Genomic DNA, 17,406 nt, shown 5'->3' with positions numbered 1-17,406 from the left:
TTATAGTTAGTTAACTATGGCAGAGCTGAAAAATAATACAAGAAAACTTAGAAAGCTTAGTACTTGAGACATTAGTGTTTTATTTCTAATGAATTATTTGATTTTACTAGATAATATCCAGATTTAATTTAGTAGCCTGTATAATATAAGTGGCATGTTGGTGCTCCTTCTAATGAGTAAAGAGCTATTTCAGGTGTTTGGCATTTTGGTGTATACGAGTGTTAAGAGAAACCTAGGAGTCATGTAGTCCAGAAGTTCTCAGACTGGTGGGGCTACAGAATCACCTGGGGAGCATATTCAACCTAGATTCTCAAGTCCTGCCCTCAGAGATGCTGATTAAATTGATTAGATACTGATTAATTGATACTGATTAAATTGAATAAATCCCTGCTAATTGTACCCAGCCCTGCATTTGTAATGAGAGTGCTAAGACCACAGAGTGATGTTTTAGAAAAGCACTTGCAAGGAGTTAGAAGCAAGAATTCAGCTCCTCCCTGTGCCATCTATTAGTTCTGTTACCCTGAGCAGAGCTAATAGTTCTGCTACTCCAGTTCTGTTACTCCAGCCTGGACAACAGTGAGACTCAGTAAATCTCTCTGAGACTCAATTTTGTCATTTGGAAAAATAGAGCTAATACTAGCCTTTCCCACCTAATAGGGTAGATTTTTAATATAATAAAATATTGATAGCTCTTGGAAAATGAAGAATTATTCAACATTTTAATTAATGCACCAGGCTTTGGAGCTTACTGAGACATAGTGGCTGCTCTTAAAGACTGCTAGAGGAGACAACATAAATACTAGTATGAAGTCAAAAATACTGTTTTAGCAATAACAAAGTTACTTTGGAAGCATGACTGAGGGAGTAGCTGGAGAAAGTCAGGAAGGCTCCTTAGAGGAGGTGGCATTTGATCTGAGCCTTGAAGGGATGAGAAGCCTGCCTGGCAGGGGACAAAGGGAGAGTAACATGCAGAAGCTTGGAGTCATAAAGCATGGTGTGCCGAGAGAAGACAGCATGTCCTTTATAGCTAGACCGTGGATTGGAGTTGGGGAGATGAAGCTAAAAAAGATAGGCTGGGCTGGATACTGAAGGTCTCTGTGCCAGGAATTTTAATATAACACATGTGCAAATGAGGTTTTTGAGCCTGGGTGGCTTGCTTAGACAGAACTTTTGGACAGATAATTATGGGTTTATTCTGGAAGGAGATTTGGAAAGACAATGACTAGAAGTTGTCATTATTATTGCTTTCTTTTTTTAGTGACTTCTGTAATTTAGTGAGCCTAATGAAAGCAACCTTTTCCTTATCAGAGATTAAGGTTTTTGTTTTTCTGCATAGTACTCTATATAAGAGGCTTTTTGCCTCTCTTATTTCTAAGGATAAGTCTCCAAAAATATAATTAGCAGATCAAAAGATATGACCTGCCTAACACCTCAGTATTTTTTTTTTTACAAATAGAGCGTGCTAATTTTCTGCAACATAAGCAGTATAAAAATAGTTTCACCACATTAATAGCATTTGGTGCTTTTTTAAAGGTTATACTAATTTAGTAGTTTGTATTTTATGTAAATTTCAGTATTAATATTTTAATTACCTTTCTTTTTATGTCACAAATTTTAATATTTCTCAAGTTAAGCTGCCAAGTAGTTTTTAAAAAGTAAATAAGTAAATATTTAAGAAAGCATTAGTATTACTTCTATAAATATATAAATTTTATAATCTCTCAGTTTGAAATAAATTTATGATTTTTAATATTTGCCTTTCACATGAATATTTGGTTAGTGTCTTCAAGCCAGTGTTCACCTCAGTGATATTCACTCTTCTACTTTTAGTTCTTCTTATATAAGAACCAGTATCATGCTATTACAAGTCAGGCTGGGCATAGTGGAACACACTTGTAATTGCAGCACTTTGGGAGGCTGAGGCTGGAGGATAGCTTGAGGCCAGGAGTTCAAGACCATCCTGGGCAACATAGAAAGATCCCCCTCTACAAAAAAATTGAAAAATTAGCCAGGCATGGTATGCACCTATAATTCTAGTTTCTCATGAGGCTGAGTGGGGAGGATTGCTTGAGCCCGGGAGGTCAAAGCTACAGTGAGTTGTGATTATATCACCATACTACAGCCTGGGCAGCAGTGAGACTCTGTCTCTTAAAAATTTCTTTTTTAAATTTAAAATTTAAGCAAGTCATGAAGTTTGTGGTGCTCTCATTCAGAATTGCTTACCTTGACATTGAACTCAATTACATTTATTTAAAACTTATGTTAAAGCTACTTTGACTATATTTTTTAAAGTTAAAAGTATATCATACATGGTCACTATTGGAAAGCCCAGTTTACCTATAAGCTGACATTGTCCAGACTGTCCTCAAAGGTGATGTAGTTATCAAAAGCAGTTACTGTATTCTTACTATCATAAGGGATTGAGTTCTATACTGAGATGGTATGGCTTTATTCTAAGCAATCATAATTTTAATGGATGCTTTTCTTTCTCAAGGTGATCCAATAAAGCTGCCATTGATTAAGAGGAAAGTGCATTTCTTCTCCTTCTCACATATTTTCAGTTTTCTGAGTGTCCCCTGCTTCTTGTGTCAGAATTTTGCAAGGGGGCCAAGTGAGGGAAGCATAGGCTTTGAAAAGCATATGCTTTGACCAGACATGGTCTAGTCAAAACACAAGTCAGACATAATTGGACCTTGCCACTGTGGCAGAGTCTGGGTTATTAGCTTGTGGTATACCTAAGAATTTAAACTCACCTATTCTGCTTAAGTAGCTGGTCCACTTCAGTGGGCTAGAAGCATGTGACCACTTACCTATGGATACCATTTTGTATCACTGAAAGCAGGCATGTGCTATGCTGGCAGACTTGGGTCAATTAGGAATTTTATTTGAAGCTTGATGTAATTAATTTGACCTGGTTAAATTTGAGGAAAGGTTGTTTTAAAACACTAATTTTTGTATATTAAAAATAATGAGGCCAGGCATGGTGGTCCATGCCACTAGCATCTTGGGAGGCTGAGGTGGGCGGATCACTTGAGACCAGGAGTTCGAGACCATCTTGGCCAACATAGTGAAACCCCGTCTCTGCTAAAAATACAAAAAATTAGCTGGGTATGGTGGTGGGCATCTATAATCTCAGCTACTGGGGAGGCTGAGGCAGGAGAATTGCTTAAATCTGGGAGGTGGAGGTTGTAGTGAACCGAGATAGTGCCACTGACTGAGTCAAAAAAAAAAAAAAAAACGTAATCAACGCATATAGTAAAGAAAACTCAAAGGGATATGAAGTTAAAAAGTCTGCCCTCTGGGCCGGGCGCAGTAGCTCACACCTGTAATCCCAGCACTTTGGGAGGCTGAGGCGGGTGGATCACGAGGTCAACAGATCAAGACCATCCTGGTCAACATGGTGAAACCCCATCTCTACTAAAGATACAAAAAATTAGCTGGGCATGGTGGTGCGTGCCTGTAATCCCAGCTACTCAGGAGGCTGAGGTGGGAGAATTGCCTGAACCCAGGAGGTGGAGGTTGCGGTGAGCCGAGATCGCGCCATTGCACTCCAGCCTGGGTAACAAGAGCGAAATTCAGTCTCAAAAAAAAAAAGAAAAAAGTCTGCTCTCTATACCCTTAGTCTTACCTTCCATAGATAAACATTGTTAACAATTTCTTGTGTAAACTTCCAGAAATTTCCTATGCATATTAAATCATATCTATATGAAAATATGTATCTTATCTATCCTTTAAGAAAATAGAAATGGGAGCTATTCTACATATACATACTGTTTTATACCCTGCTTTTTGGACTTACTGTCTTACAGCCATCTTTGTATGCCAGTACATGTAGATGTGAAGACAAAGTTGAGTAATGTTACAGCTCTTTTAGAATGTATCTAGCAGGCTTTCCAGTTTTTGCAGGAAAGCTCCTCCCCCAAAAAATAAAAAATAAAAAAATAAAACCAATATTGAGGATTTTCTCAAATTTTTTCCTACCTCTAACAATGCTACAGTGGAAATCCTTGTATATACATGCATCTTTGTGTACTTGCTATCTATTGGTTAAATTTTTAGGGATAGAATTGCTGGGTCAAAAAAGTACTATCACATTATTCCCTAAATTGGTATGCCGATTTAACAACCAAGAATTTATTAAAAGTACCTAAGCTCTAAATTTTGAAGGAGTGTGAAGGAGAATGAAATTAGGAGTAAGACATCCATATGCACTATACATGTCTAAACAACAAAAGATACTCACTACTAATACTGGACACCCTCATTTGGCTTGCACACATAGTTTTTGGTTTGTTTTTGGTTTTTTTTTGAGATGAGTCTCGCTCTGCCACCAGGCTGGAGTGCAGTAGCACATCTTGGCTCACTGGAACCTCCACCTCCCTGGTACAAGGGATTCTCCTGCCTCAGCCTCCCAAGTAGCTGGGATTACAGATAGGAGCCATCACACCAAGCTAATTTTTGTATTTTTAGTAGAGACGGGGTTTCCCCATGCTGGCGTGGATGGTCTCGATCTCCTGACCTTGTTATCCTCCCACCTCGGCCTCCCAAAGTGCTGGGATTACAGGTGTGGGCCACTGTGCCCAGCCAATATTTTCTTAAAATGGACCCAAAGTGAAAGAAAATCTATCACTTCAGCATAAGAAATTAGAGCAGTCCCTTGCCCGGGCGTGGTGGCTCAAGCCTGTAATCCCAGCACTTTGGGAGGCCGAGGCGGGTGGATCACAAGGTCAAGAGATCGAGACCATCCTGGTCAACATGGTGAAACCCCATCTCTACTAAAGATACAAGAAATTAGCTGGGCCTGGTGGCGTGTGCCTGTAATCCCAGCTACTCAGGAGGCTGAGGCGGGAGAATTGCCTGAACCCAGGAGGCGGAGGTTGCGGTGAGCAGAGATAGCGCCATTTGCACTCCAGCCTGGGTAACAAGAGCGAAACTCCGTCTCAAAAAAAAAAAAAAAAAGAAAAAGAAATTAGAGAAGTCCCATAGGAGGAAATGCTGCTTTTTAGGAATTGGTTTAGAATTGGTTTTAAAAATCAGGTGAAATATTTTGCCTCATAATGATTTTATATTTGTAATCTTTAAGAAGCTATGTAAATATAAGCATTTATTTCTCTTTAGGTTTGAGCAGGGTATTTTCCTTTTATCCCTTGCAAATTAGGTCTTTTCTTAAGTCTCCATATCTCTGTCTCTATCTCCAAAACAGCAATGTCCTCTGAAAACCTGATCCAGGTTCTAGGAATGTGCCATGTAACACTGATCATGTTGGATTAGAATGACTTTTTGTTGGGCAGCTTGGTGTTTCAATGTTTTTAGAATGCTAGTATATCTCAACCAAATGCAATAGAAGGGGTAGCCTGTGGATTATGTGTTTGTCTTCCTTTTGTTGCTGGGTCATTTATATTTAATATTTTGTTTTTCTGATAATCTTCATTAATACCCGTGTTATATATTCCACAGATTTCAATGGGACAGATGTTACAAGATTTTGGAAAATTTCTTGGGATGTTTCTTCTTGTTTTGTTTTCTTTCACAATTGGACTGACACAACTGTATGATAAAGGATACACTTCAAAGGAGCAGAAGGACTGTGTAGGCATCTTCTGTGAACAGCAAAGCAATGATACCTTCCATTCGTGAGTGTCTTTTAAATGTTTTAGTAAATATATTTGCCGTTTCTTTTTACCATCTTCTATATGGATTAGTATCTATAGAAATGGAACTTCAAATTTTAAGAAATTCCTTATTAATGTTCATAAACTTTAATACTTATTTTTTCATGACTCACTATAGTCATCTTTACATACAGCATCTTAAATAGTGGGTCTAGATTATTACCTTGTCTTTCCTACTGCAATCTATCTTAACAGAGGAATTCTTGGCATTTTGTGTGTTCTTAGCATTTTAAGCACTTCTTTGTTAGTCCCATGATGTTCAGCATCTCTGTCCTTCAGGTATTACATGTCAGTAGCAACTCTCAGTCCTTGTTATAGCCAAAAACACTCACAGCTTCAACACCTTTTAAGAGGTCATTAGAATTGAGAATCATTAGAACCTCATCAACATTTTTTCATTTCTATTATGTGCCAACTATTCTTTAGTTACTTTGTGTGTCATCTTATGTTAAAAAAAAGATTGATGAGTATGTGTCAACGTAGCATTTACTACATTGCCGACAATGTTCTAAGTGCTGAGTGAATGAAGTATTAGTTGAAGCTTATATATGGATTACGAGGTCAAGAGATTGAGACTATCCTGGTCAACGAGGTAAAACCCCATCTCTACTAAAAATACAAAAATTAGCTGGGCATGGTGGCACATGCCTGTAATCCCAGCTACTCAGGAGGATGAGGCAGGAGAATTGTTTGAACCCAGAAGGCGGAGGTTGCGGTGAGCTGAGATCGCGCCATTGCACTCCAGTCTGGGTAACAACAGCGAAACTCCGTCTCAAAAAAAAAAAAAAAAGAGGAGTAAAATATACAGTATGTTACACAGTGGTGGGGGCTACAAAGACAGATAAAGCATGGGCTAAAGAGTGTCTGTGTGTCAGAGTTCAGTTTTACCTAAGGAGCTGGGGAGTGCCCAGGAGAGATGACATGCACATGAGGATCTAAAGCTGGTAAAGGAGCAAGCCATGAAGAAGATACCTGGGGGAAGAGAATTTACAGAAAGAACAGCCAAGGCAAGTGTCCAGAGCTAGGAGCATGACTGGCTTGTTCAAGAAAAAGCCAGGCAGCGAGTGTGGATGGAATGTGTCGAATCAGAGGGGGAGTTGTAGGAAATGAAGTCAGAATGGTAATGGGGATCATGCAGGACCTTTTTGCCTTTGTAAGGATTTTGAGTTATTGAGATTGAGAGTTATTTGAAGGTTTTGACGAGAGGTATGGCAAAATCTAATTAGATACTAACAGACCATATAGGCTGCCTTGTTGAGAATAGACAAAGGCAGCAAGGACTTAAACAGTTACGAATAATTTATCTTCCTTAGGGTCTGTGTCTTTGTTTAAAGTAAGGCGTATCTGTACGGTAGAAATCAACAGCATTTTAAAATAAAGAATTGTTCAAGGATTATCAATGTTTTATTTATATAATTTTGATATAAACAAATTATTCATTTTTGCTAATTTCTTTAATTGCCTTTTAAACAGAAATGCAATTGTCTTTACAGGTTCATTGGCACCTGCTTTGCTTTGTTCTGGTATATTTTCTCCTTAGCGCATGTGGCAATCTTTGTCACAAGATTTAGCTATGGAGAAGAACTGCAGTCTTTTGTGGGAGCTGTCATTGTTGGTACATACAACGTCGTGGTTGTGATTGTGCTTACCAAACTGCTGGTGGCAATGCTTCATAAAAGCTTTCAGTTGATAGCAGTAAGTTCATTCTTTTAAAAATTTTATAGTCTCCTCAGAAGATAGCCGAAGATTATAAGAATAGAAAAACAATATTTTAAAATTAAATATAGATTTTAAAAATGTAAGTAATGTATAATAATTGCAAATGTTGAACCAATTTTTTTTGCAAGGTGTGGATACTTCCCCCCATATTTGTACATGTATTCATATTCCAGTTTGCTTTTTAATTTGCCTTTTATATAGAATCATGAAGACAAAGAATGGAAGTTTGCTCGAGCGAAGTTATGGCTTAGCTACTTCGATGACAAATGTACGTTACCGCCACCTTTCAACATAATTCCTTCACCAAAGACTATCTGCTATATGATTAGTAGCCTCAGTAAGTGGATTTGCTCTCATACATCAAAAGGCAAGGTCAAACGACAAAACAGTTTAAAGGTAAGAAATTAGAAGCTTGAATGGCAATATAAAAGTTTTCACAATTCCTAATCTCAGATGTTTCTTAAAGTGTAAGTATGCAAGTTCCCTAAGGGATGTGACCATCTTGACTTTTTTTCACTGCTGTATTCCCTAATGCACCGCATTGCATCCAACATAAAGCAAGGATTCAGTAAATATTATTTAGAGAGAGAGGGCCAGCGTGGTGGCTTAACGTTTGTAATCCCAGCACTTTGGGAGGCTGAGTTGGGCAGATAACTTGAGATCAGGAGTTCAAGACCAGCTTGGCCAACATGGTGAAACCGCATCTCTACTAAAAATTAGCCGGGCGTGGTGGTGTGTGTCTGTAGTTCCAGCTACTCATGAGGCTGAGGCAGAAGGATTGCTTGAACACAGCAGGTGGAGGTTGCAGTGGGCCGGGATCATGCCACTGTACTCCAGCCTAGGTGACAGAATGAACTCTACCTCAAAAAAAAAAAAAAAAAAAAAAAAAAAAAAAAAATATATATATATATATATGTAATTACTAAGAGTGAGAGATAGTACTGAGTTTTTGTTTTTTCAGATTTCTCCAATATACAAGATTTCATCTCATAGTTTTAAAACTTAGGAAATATTCGGAATACCTATTTTGTTACTGTAGCTGAGGAATGACTACTAGAATCAGCTCATATTTTTCTGGTTCTTCTTGAAAGTTATTCAATACATCAATAATTCAATATATGTTACTATAAACTAGGGGTTGGGACATTTTTTCTGTAAAGGTCCAGAGAGTAAATATTTTACACTTTTCAGGCTGAGACAAAGTCAGAGATATTGTGTAAGCAGTGATATAATAAGAGAGAAAACAAATTTTCACAAAACCTTTATTGATAAAATTTAAAATATAACAATAACAGTAATAATTTGTAAAATACAGTTCTACTTGTGAAAAAAATGGAATTCCTTTTTGGAGGTGATACGATTTCACTTTAGAGTTTAAAATTAGTGTTCTTATCATCAATTGATGATAACTGTTCATCTGTGAAATCTATTCTTAGCTCACAGGCTGTAAAGTCAGGGTGTGGACTGTATTTGGCCGTGGGTTGTAGTTTGCCAATCCCTGCTATAAACTAAGGATTCCTAAGATAAACTTTTTTCAGTCAAGATAAGCATAAAATTAAATATATAAAACAAATATGCAGGCTATACCATGTACTAGCAAAACTATAGTCTAATAAAGCATTTAAAGAGGGCTTTGTGTCTATGAATGTATTTTTGAAGCCTACTTCTTAAAATACTGCTTCTGTATATCATTAATATCATATTGTTGTTTGTTTTGAAGGAATGGAGAAATTTGAAACAGAAGAGAGATGAAAACTATCAAAAAGTGATGTGCTGCCTAGTGCATCGTTACTTGACTTCCATGAGACAGAAGATGCAAAGTACAGATCAGGCAACTGTGGAAAATCTAAACGAACTGCGCCAAGATCTGTCAAAATTTCGAAATGAAATAAGGGATTTACTTGGCTTTCGGACTTCCAAATATGCTATGTTTTATCCAAGAAATTAACCATTTTCTAAATCATGAAGAGAATAATTTTCGATAACAAATCCAAAAGACTATACCTGCATAACTTGCAATGAAATTAATGAGATATATATTGAAATAAATAATTATGTAAAAGCCATTCTTTAAAATATTTATAGCATAAATATATGTTATGTAAAGAATGTATATAGAATTAGTTTTTTAAAACCTTCTGTTAGTGGCTTTTTGCAGGAGCAAAACAGATTAAGCAGGTAGATTTTGTTAGCATGCTGCTTGATTTTCTTACTTGGACAGTGCTTTAAAATGTTTTCTTTTTATGTTTAAGGAGGGCAGTTATAAATGGACACATTGCCGAGAAGCTTTTATAAAAATCAAGATCAGCAAATGTGGCTGATGTCCTTCATAGAATACACTTGAAATATAGAAGTTATGTTTTAAATATCTCTGTTTTAGGAGTTTACATATAGTTCAGTATTTATTGTTTAGGAGTATAATTTTATCTAAAATAATGGTCTTTTTTTTTCCTTTTGTATTTTGTTATAATCTTAAGCAACCAAGAAAAAACCCTAATATTTGAATCTATTTATGTCAATTCAAATTCACTTCAGTTTTCATTTTTGTAATATATTTACTTTTACGTGGTTATAATCACTTTATATTTTTAATTTTTTTTTTACTTAATACTTCATATATACATTTCCATGTATTGATGTAGTCTACATATTTAAATTTTTATAGTTTTTGAAAAATATAGTATTTTTTTTAGCTAGTGTATTCAATTATAGGTTTGCATAGCTACTAACATTTGGTTGCTTTTAATTTTTTTGTAACATAATAGTGCTTTTTTTTTCAAGTTGGAGTGAATGTTTATAGTTATAAGATAGGAGATACTTTTTTTATTTTTAGGAGATACTTTTTTAATCACATGTAGTCACAATCTGTTTAGTTTTTGTAAAACATTGGAAGTTCTCTTTAATGCAATGATTTCTTTTATATTTGAACTAAAGTTCTTGAGCTTATCTCCCAAGGTACTTTTCAGAATTTAGCATAGCTTCTATAAGAGTGACTTCATGCTTTTTTGTGGATCATTCTTGCTGCTTAAGATGAAAAGCATTGGTTTTTTAAAATTAGAGGATAAAATAATGCATTTAATTTCTTTTGTGTGTTCACATAAAGGGATGTAGCTAAAATTTTTTCATAGGCTATTACTTATGTATTATTGAAGCATTTCCAGTTAAAAGGGTTATTAGGTATACAATTCTCTTCTTAACTGAATGTCAGATGGTCTTACGCCACAGGGTGCAGGTAGCCCTCGGTCTGTAAGCACCACCGATCCAGGGATCATTGTCTAAACAGGTTAGTGTTATGTTTCATCTTGCATTTGAATTTTTATTCTTTAATTTCCAAATTTTAAGTCTTCCCTCTTTTGGGCAAATTCTTATAAAAATGTTTATTGTAAAGTTATATATTTTGTCTACGATGGGATTATGCACTTCCCAATTGGGATTTTACATCTGGATTTTTAGTCATTCTAAAAAATGCCTAATTATTAAAACATTTATAGAGTGCCTACTGTATGCATGAGTTGAGTTGCTTATGAGGTACATTTTGAATGACAGCATATTGTAAGAAAAAAGGTGAATAAAACTTGACATTAGATTATAAATTGATAGAGTCTGTCTATTGTGTTACCAGTTTTAAAAAGTTGAGATAATACAGTAGTCCCCCTTTATCTGCAGTTTCACTTTCCATGGTTTCAGTTACCCACAGTTAATCATAGTCCAAAAATATTGAATGAAAAATTCCAGAAATAATTTTGAAAGTTTCTGTTTGTTTGTTTGTTTTTTCGAGACAGGGTCTCTCTCTGCCCATGCTCACTCTGCAGTGGCATGATCATAGCTCACTACAGTTTTGAACTCCTGGGCTCAAGCGATCCTCCTGCCTCAGCCTGCCAAACTGCTGGAATTACAGGTGTGAGCTTCCATGCTCAGATAGTTCTTAAGTTCTAAATGTCCACTATTCTGAGTCACATGATGAAATCCTATGCCATCCTGCCTGGGCGTGAATCATCCCTTTGTTTAGCATATCCACATAGTATACACTATCTACCACTTAATCACTTAGCATCATTCTGTTATCAGATCGATTGTCATGGCATCCCACTGCTTGTGTAACCCTTGCTTTATATGTAATCCTAATTTTACTTTATAATGGCCACAAAGTACAAGACTTGTCATGCAGATAATTCAAATATGCCAAAGAGAAGCTATAGCCTACTTCCTTTAAGTGAAAAGGTGAAAGCTCTTGACTTAAGAAACTTAAGGAGAGAGAAAAAAATGTATCTATGGTAACATCTATAGTAACAATGAATCATTTGTCTGAAAAATTGTGAAAAAGAACAAAAAAATATGTGCTAATTTTGCTGTCACACCTGAAACTGCAAAAGGTAGAGCCAAAGTGTGGGAAGTACTTAGTTAAGATGGAAAAGGCATTATGTTTGTGGGTGGATGGTATGAACAGAAATATGTCCCAGTTGACGGCAACTGGGCTTAGTAGTATCGGTGGTTTCAGGCATCCACTGGGGTCTTGGAGCATATCCCCTGTAGATAAGTGGGGACTACTGTACCATGTTTTGAATTCATCTGCCAACACAAAGGCCTGTATGTGAACATTTATAGAAGCATTATTCATGGTATCAAACTGAAAACAACCAAATGTCCATTAACTAGTGACTGGATCAGCAAAGTGTACATCCATACAATGAAAATCTATTCAGCAATAAAATGGAATTGTATCAGTCACAATCAGAGAAACAGAGCTACTAGGATGTTTGCAGGGACACATGTATATGTGGAGAATGATTTGTTTACATTGATCTGGCGTTACACAATTGTTGGAGTTGGTAAGCAGTCTCTGTAAGTCTCTGTTTTTTTATAACTAATGCTGAAGTGAAGCTGGAAGTTCATAGGGTAGGCCAGTGGGAAGAAAAGATGGATGTCAAGTAGGAGAGATCAGGGACAAACTGGAACCCATGAAGACAGACCGAGTCCCAGGTCACTCCTCACATCTCCAACCTTAGGATGTGATGCCCTGTCGGATAAGTGTTGCCCTTTGCCACTTGCTTTTGCAAGTGTGTTGCTAAACACTCACTTGGCCCAGGAATCAGAGAAGCTGAAGGAGAATCCAAGGAAAGGAGGGTCAGCTGTAGGCCTGGCTGCTGCCCCACATTAGCGAAGTGAACCAGCAGATAAGTTACGGCACATGTGAGCTGCAAGAAATGCCCACATCAAGAACAAAATGGCTGCTTGTTCACCTCTGCTCTCCATTCTCACACTAAAATGTCTCTTTTAACTGGAAGCATACAAGGAAGGGAATTTTGGGAAACATAATTAGGCCTAGCGAAGTTGATACATTATAAAGCCACCGCAGGAACAAACTGCTGATATATGCAATAGCATGGATGAATTTTAAAACTCAGTGAAAGAAGCCAGTCACAAAAGGCTGCAATACTGTATGGTTCCATTTATATGATGTTCTAGAAAAGACAAAACTATAGGAACTGAAATCAGATCACTGAGTACCAGGGTCTAGTGGTCTAGGAGACGACTGACTGCATAACTCATCAAACTGTATGCTTAAAAGAGTGAATTTTTTTTTTTTGAAATGGACTTTCACTCTTGTTACCCACGCTGGAGTGCAATGGCACAATCTCGGCTCACTGCAACCTCCGCCTCCTGGGTTCAGGCAATTCTCCTGCCTCAGTCTCCTGAGTAGCTGGGATTACAGGCACACGCCACCATGCCCAGCTAATTTTTTGTATTTTTAGTAGAGACGGGGTTTCACCATGTTGACCAGGATGGTCTCGATCTCTTGACCGCGTGATCCACCCACGTCGGCCTCCCAAAGTGCTGGGATTACAGGTGTGAGCCACCACACCCGGCCAAAAGAGTGAATTTTAATGTACAGAAATTATTCCTTAATAAACCAGACAAAAAAATCTAAAATATAATGCTACAACATACTAAAATAAATAAGAAAATAACAAGGGAATCTTACAATTCATTACCACTGCCAAAGAAAGCAGTGCTTGCAAATGCAAGTTGGTAGCCCATCACTCACCCAGCACAGTGAGGTACCGTGATAAATGCTAAGGTGAATAATTTCATATTACTGTTTCAAAATTATTTTGCCATTTAAATTCTATGATTTTTCACTTAAATTTTGGAATCTCTCAATTTCTACAAAAAAAAAAAAAAGAGAGAAAACTGTTGGATTTTGATTGGAATTTCATTGAAACGAGAGACCAGTTTGGGAAGAATTGATATCTTAACAGTGTTGGTCTAAACAATCAACATGATATAGATTCTCATCTATTGAAGTCTTCCTTAATTTCCCTTTGTAATGTTTTATAGTTTTTAGCATTGAAACCTAATAGCATTATACATTAATAACTAAAAGAATAGAGTGAGGCTCTACTCTCAGGCAATCCCAATGAAGACCAGTTTGCTTGATCATTAGTTATGTGTGCAGATTTCAAAGCTTAACATTTTCCTAAAAGTAACTAGAGATTGTTATTATTGTTTGAGGGATACAAACCAACTAACCTTTGACAATCTTTCTTAAAAAATGATAAAAGTGTAAGTGCTCTTATTTATCTCATTATTAATAAATACTTATTATCTCTTTTCTACCTGATAAAACTTTCTTTGATTCCTTAGACTATTTAAACTTTTTGTTTTGCTCAGAAACTGCATGTATAAAATGCCTGATAAATTGAGGGTATAGGTCCTGGGAGTAAACCAGCTGGGTCTTGTTATTCAAATTACATTGAGAAACTAGTACTAGTTTCAGGGATAGTCAGTGCTCTGAATTTCTCATTTGTAAGTTAATTTATTAGTTTTCTGGCATCATGGCCCCATTTGTAAACAAGCTGTTTCTGGAGGATACACTAAGAAGAATTTCCCATTACCGTGCTTCTCTTCATTTGATAATTTCACATTGTTTTTCCTATTCTGCTCTCCCCCCAGATTGAAATAAGTACTTTAGATATGCAATACATAAATTAGGAAAAGTTTTATATGCTAGTTAATGCTTTAAAAATAACTATCTTTAAGAGACATGATTTCTGATTTAAATTATAGTAATACAAGAGGCAAAACAGCAGGTTTTCGTAAGAGGTAAATATATGTTTTTTTTAAAAAACAAAACTATCCTAGCCAATCCAATTCATGACAGGTAAGTCCATTTTTTCTTCTTTTTTTTATTGCCTTTTAGGTTTTGGGGTACATGTGAAGAACATGCAATACTGTTACATAGGTACACACATGGCAGTGTGATTTGCTGCCTTCCTCCCCATCACCTATATCTGGCATTTCTCCCCATGCTATCTCTCCCCAACTCCCCACCCCCCACTGTCCCTCCCCTATTTCCACCCAATAGACCCCAGCGTGTGCTGCTCCCCTCCCTGTGTCCATGTGTTCTCATTGTTTAACACCCACCTATGAGTGAGAACATGCGGTGTTTGATTTTCTGTTCTTGTGTCAGTTTGCTGAGAATGATGGTTTCCAGGTTCATCCACGTCCCTACAAAGGACACAAACTCATCGTTTTTGGTGGCCACATAATATTCCATGGTGTATATGTGCCACATTTTCCCTGTCCAGTCTATCATCGATGGGCATTTGGGTTGGTTCCAGGTCTTTGCTATTGTGAACAGTGCAGCAGTGAACATTCGTGTGCATGTGTCCTTATAGTAGAATGATTTATAATCCTTTTGTTATATACCCAGTAATGGGATTGCTGGGTCGAATGGAATTTCTATTTCTAGGTCCTTGAGGAATCACCACACCGTCTTCCACAATGGTTGAACTAATTTACACTCCCAACAGTGTAAAAGTGTTCCTATTTGTCCACATCCTCTCCAGCATCTGTTGTCTCCAGATTTTTTAATGATCATCATTCTAACTGGTGTGAAATGGTATCTCAATGTAGTTTTGATTTGCATTTCTCTAATGACCAGTGATGATGAGCATTTTTTCATATGTCTGTTGTACTCATGTATGTCTTCTTTTGCAAAGTGTCTGTTCATATCCTTCGCCCACTTTTGAATGGGATTGTTTGTTTTTTTCTTGTAAATCGGTTTTAGTTCTTTGTAGATTCTGGATGTCAGCCCTTTGTTAGATGGGTAGATTGCAAAAAATTTTTCCCATTCTGTTGGTTGCTGGTTCACTCCAATGACTGTTTCTTTTGCTGTGCAGAAGCTGTGGAGTTTGATTAGGTCCCATTTGTCTATTTTGGCTTTTGTTGCCAATGCTTTTGGTGTTTTGGTCATGAAGTCCTTGCCTACTCCTATCTCCTGAATGGTTTTGCCTAGATTTTCTTCTAGGGTTTTTATGGTGTTAGGTCTTTAATCCACCTGGAGTTAATTTTAGTGTAAGGTGTCAGGAAGGGGTCCAGTTTCTGCTTTATGCACATGGCTAGCCGGTTTTCCCAACACCTTTATTAAACAGGGAATCCTTTCCCCATTGCTTGTTTTTGTCAGGTTTGTCAAAGATTGGATGGTTGTAGATATGTTGTGTTGCCTCCGAGGCCTCTGTTCTGTTCCATTGGTCTATATCTCTGTTTTGGTACCAGTACCATGCTGTTTTGATTACTGTAGCCTTGTAGTATAGTTTGAATGCTGGTAGTGTGATGCCTCCTGCTTTGTTCTTTTTGCTTAGAATTGACTTGGCTATGCGGGCTCTCTTTTGTTTCCATATGAAGTTTAAGGTGTTTTTTTCCAGTTCTGTGAAGAAGGTAATTGGTAGCTTGATGGGGATAGTGTTGACTCTGTAAATTACTTTGGGCAGTATGGCCATTTTCACGATATTGATTCTTCCTAACCATGAACATGGAATGTTTCTCCATCTGTTTGTGTCCTCTCATTTTGTTGAGCAAGTCCATTTTTTTCATCCTGCTACCAGTAATCTGGAAAATTCTCTTTCCTCTCTCTCCCCATTAGAAAGGTTATTTAACCCATCCTTCAATTTTAGGCAAATTTACTGACAGACAAAATGATTTAGTGCTATTTTAACACAATTTTAAGCAGGAAAATACACAAACGGCCTCAGTAACTCATTCACAAATTAATTCTGTGGGGTAATTCAGCTTCTCATTTTAAAATTCACTTCTTCCATTTTTATTCCAACAGAAAAAAGCAATCACAATATTTTCTGTGTTTGCTTGAATGCAGATGTCTTCTTCCCCCACCCACCCTGCCAACCCCAGTGACACAGTCTCACAATATAACCAGGCTGGAGTACAGTGGCTATTCATAGGTGCCATCATAGCACACTACAGTCTCCAACTCCTGGGCTAAAGAGAACCTCCTACTTCAGCCTCCCAAGAAGCTGGGACTACAGGAGTGTGCTACCACACCTAGCCTCTTTCTTTTGAAAAGCTGTAAAACAAGACCAGGCACCGGAAGGAACAGGTCTCTTAATCCTCTTCTGTATCCTCCCTCTAAGTATGGTGTTAATGATGAATGGCACAAAGTTATTGAATGAAAATGTAGCCATTATCCATTAGTGTAAATATTCTAGGAATGGCATCTAGTTTATCCAATACTTTAATAATTGTGTGCTCCAGTTCCTATTTTCTGAAACTGGATTAAAAGAAAACTTAAGATTCCCAACTTCAACCTTCTAATTTAATACACAGTAAAACTAACATTCTGAGTAATTTGTCCAAGCTTATATGCTGACTGACTTGAGATACTGAATTTGATTTATTTTTCCTATCAGTCCATATATATCCAAAAGCTTTCCATTTTTTAATTAGTTTCTCACTACGGGTTCTTCTTGGTCAGCAAGCAGAACTTAAGTCCCTACTTTTCTAAATGACTAATTTGTTAGTCTTTTATGATGAGCATCAAGCAGAGACCAGCAAGATGAGGAAGAGTTGGAGGGAGAGGATGGACAAGTAGGTAGTGAGCACCATAGGAAAGGGGAGTTAGCCTCAGAAAGTAATAGCCGGGCCCAAAGGGACCAGAGTTTACAGCAGACAGACTGGTGAATTTCATTGCTGTGCTACTTTCTATCCTAATCAATTA

The 17,406-nt window shown here is 37.1% G+C and overlaps 1 protein-coding gene and 1 non-coding gene across 14 annotated transcripts in view; both read left to right on the top strand.

Annotated features, from left to right (window-relative positions):
* TRPC1 (transient receptor potential cation channel subfamily C member 1) overlaps nt 1–10,984 on the top strand; it is a 75,391-nt gene extending 64,407 nt beyond the window's left edge. For all 13 annotated transcript variants that reach the window (XM_054247140.2, XM_035278557.3, XM_078354048.1 and 10 more), the window contains 4 exons: nt 5,458–5,633; nt 7,166–7,367; nt 7,593–7,787; nt 9,112–10,984. In XM_054247140.2, coding sequence (XP_054103115.1) covers nt 5,458–5,633; nt 7,166–7,367; nt 7,593–7,787; nt 9,112–9,339 — 801 coding nt within the window. In that variant the 3' untranslated portion in view covers nt 9,340–10,984. The remainder of the gene's footprint in view (nt 1–5,457; nt 5,634–7,165; nt 7,368–7,592; nt 7,788–9,111) is intronic.
* LOC118149043 (U7 small nuclear RNA) lies at nt 3,855–3,916 on the top strand. The gene has a single exon (XR_004736212.1). It is a non-coding gene; the product is annotated as a U7 small nuclear RNA (small nuclear RNA).
* Nucleotides 10,985–17,406: the final 6,422 nt, after the last annotated feature.

This window comes from Callithrix jacchus, chromosome 17 (assembly GCF_049354715.1).
Source record: "Callithrix jacchus isolate 240 chromosome 17, calJac240_pri, whole genome shotgun sequence".
NCBI classification, from domain to species: domain Eukaryota; kingdom Metazoa; phylum Chordata; class Mammalia; order Primates; family Cebidae; genus Callithrix; species Callithrix jacchus.
The sequence above is the reverse complement of the archived record's forward strand: the minus strand, read 5'-3'. Positions and strand labels throughout refer to the sequence as shown.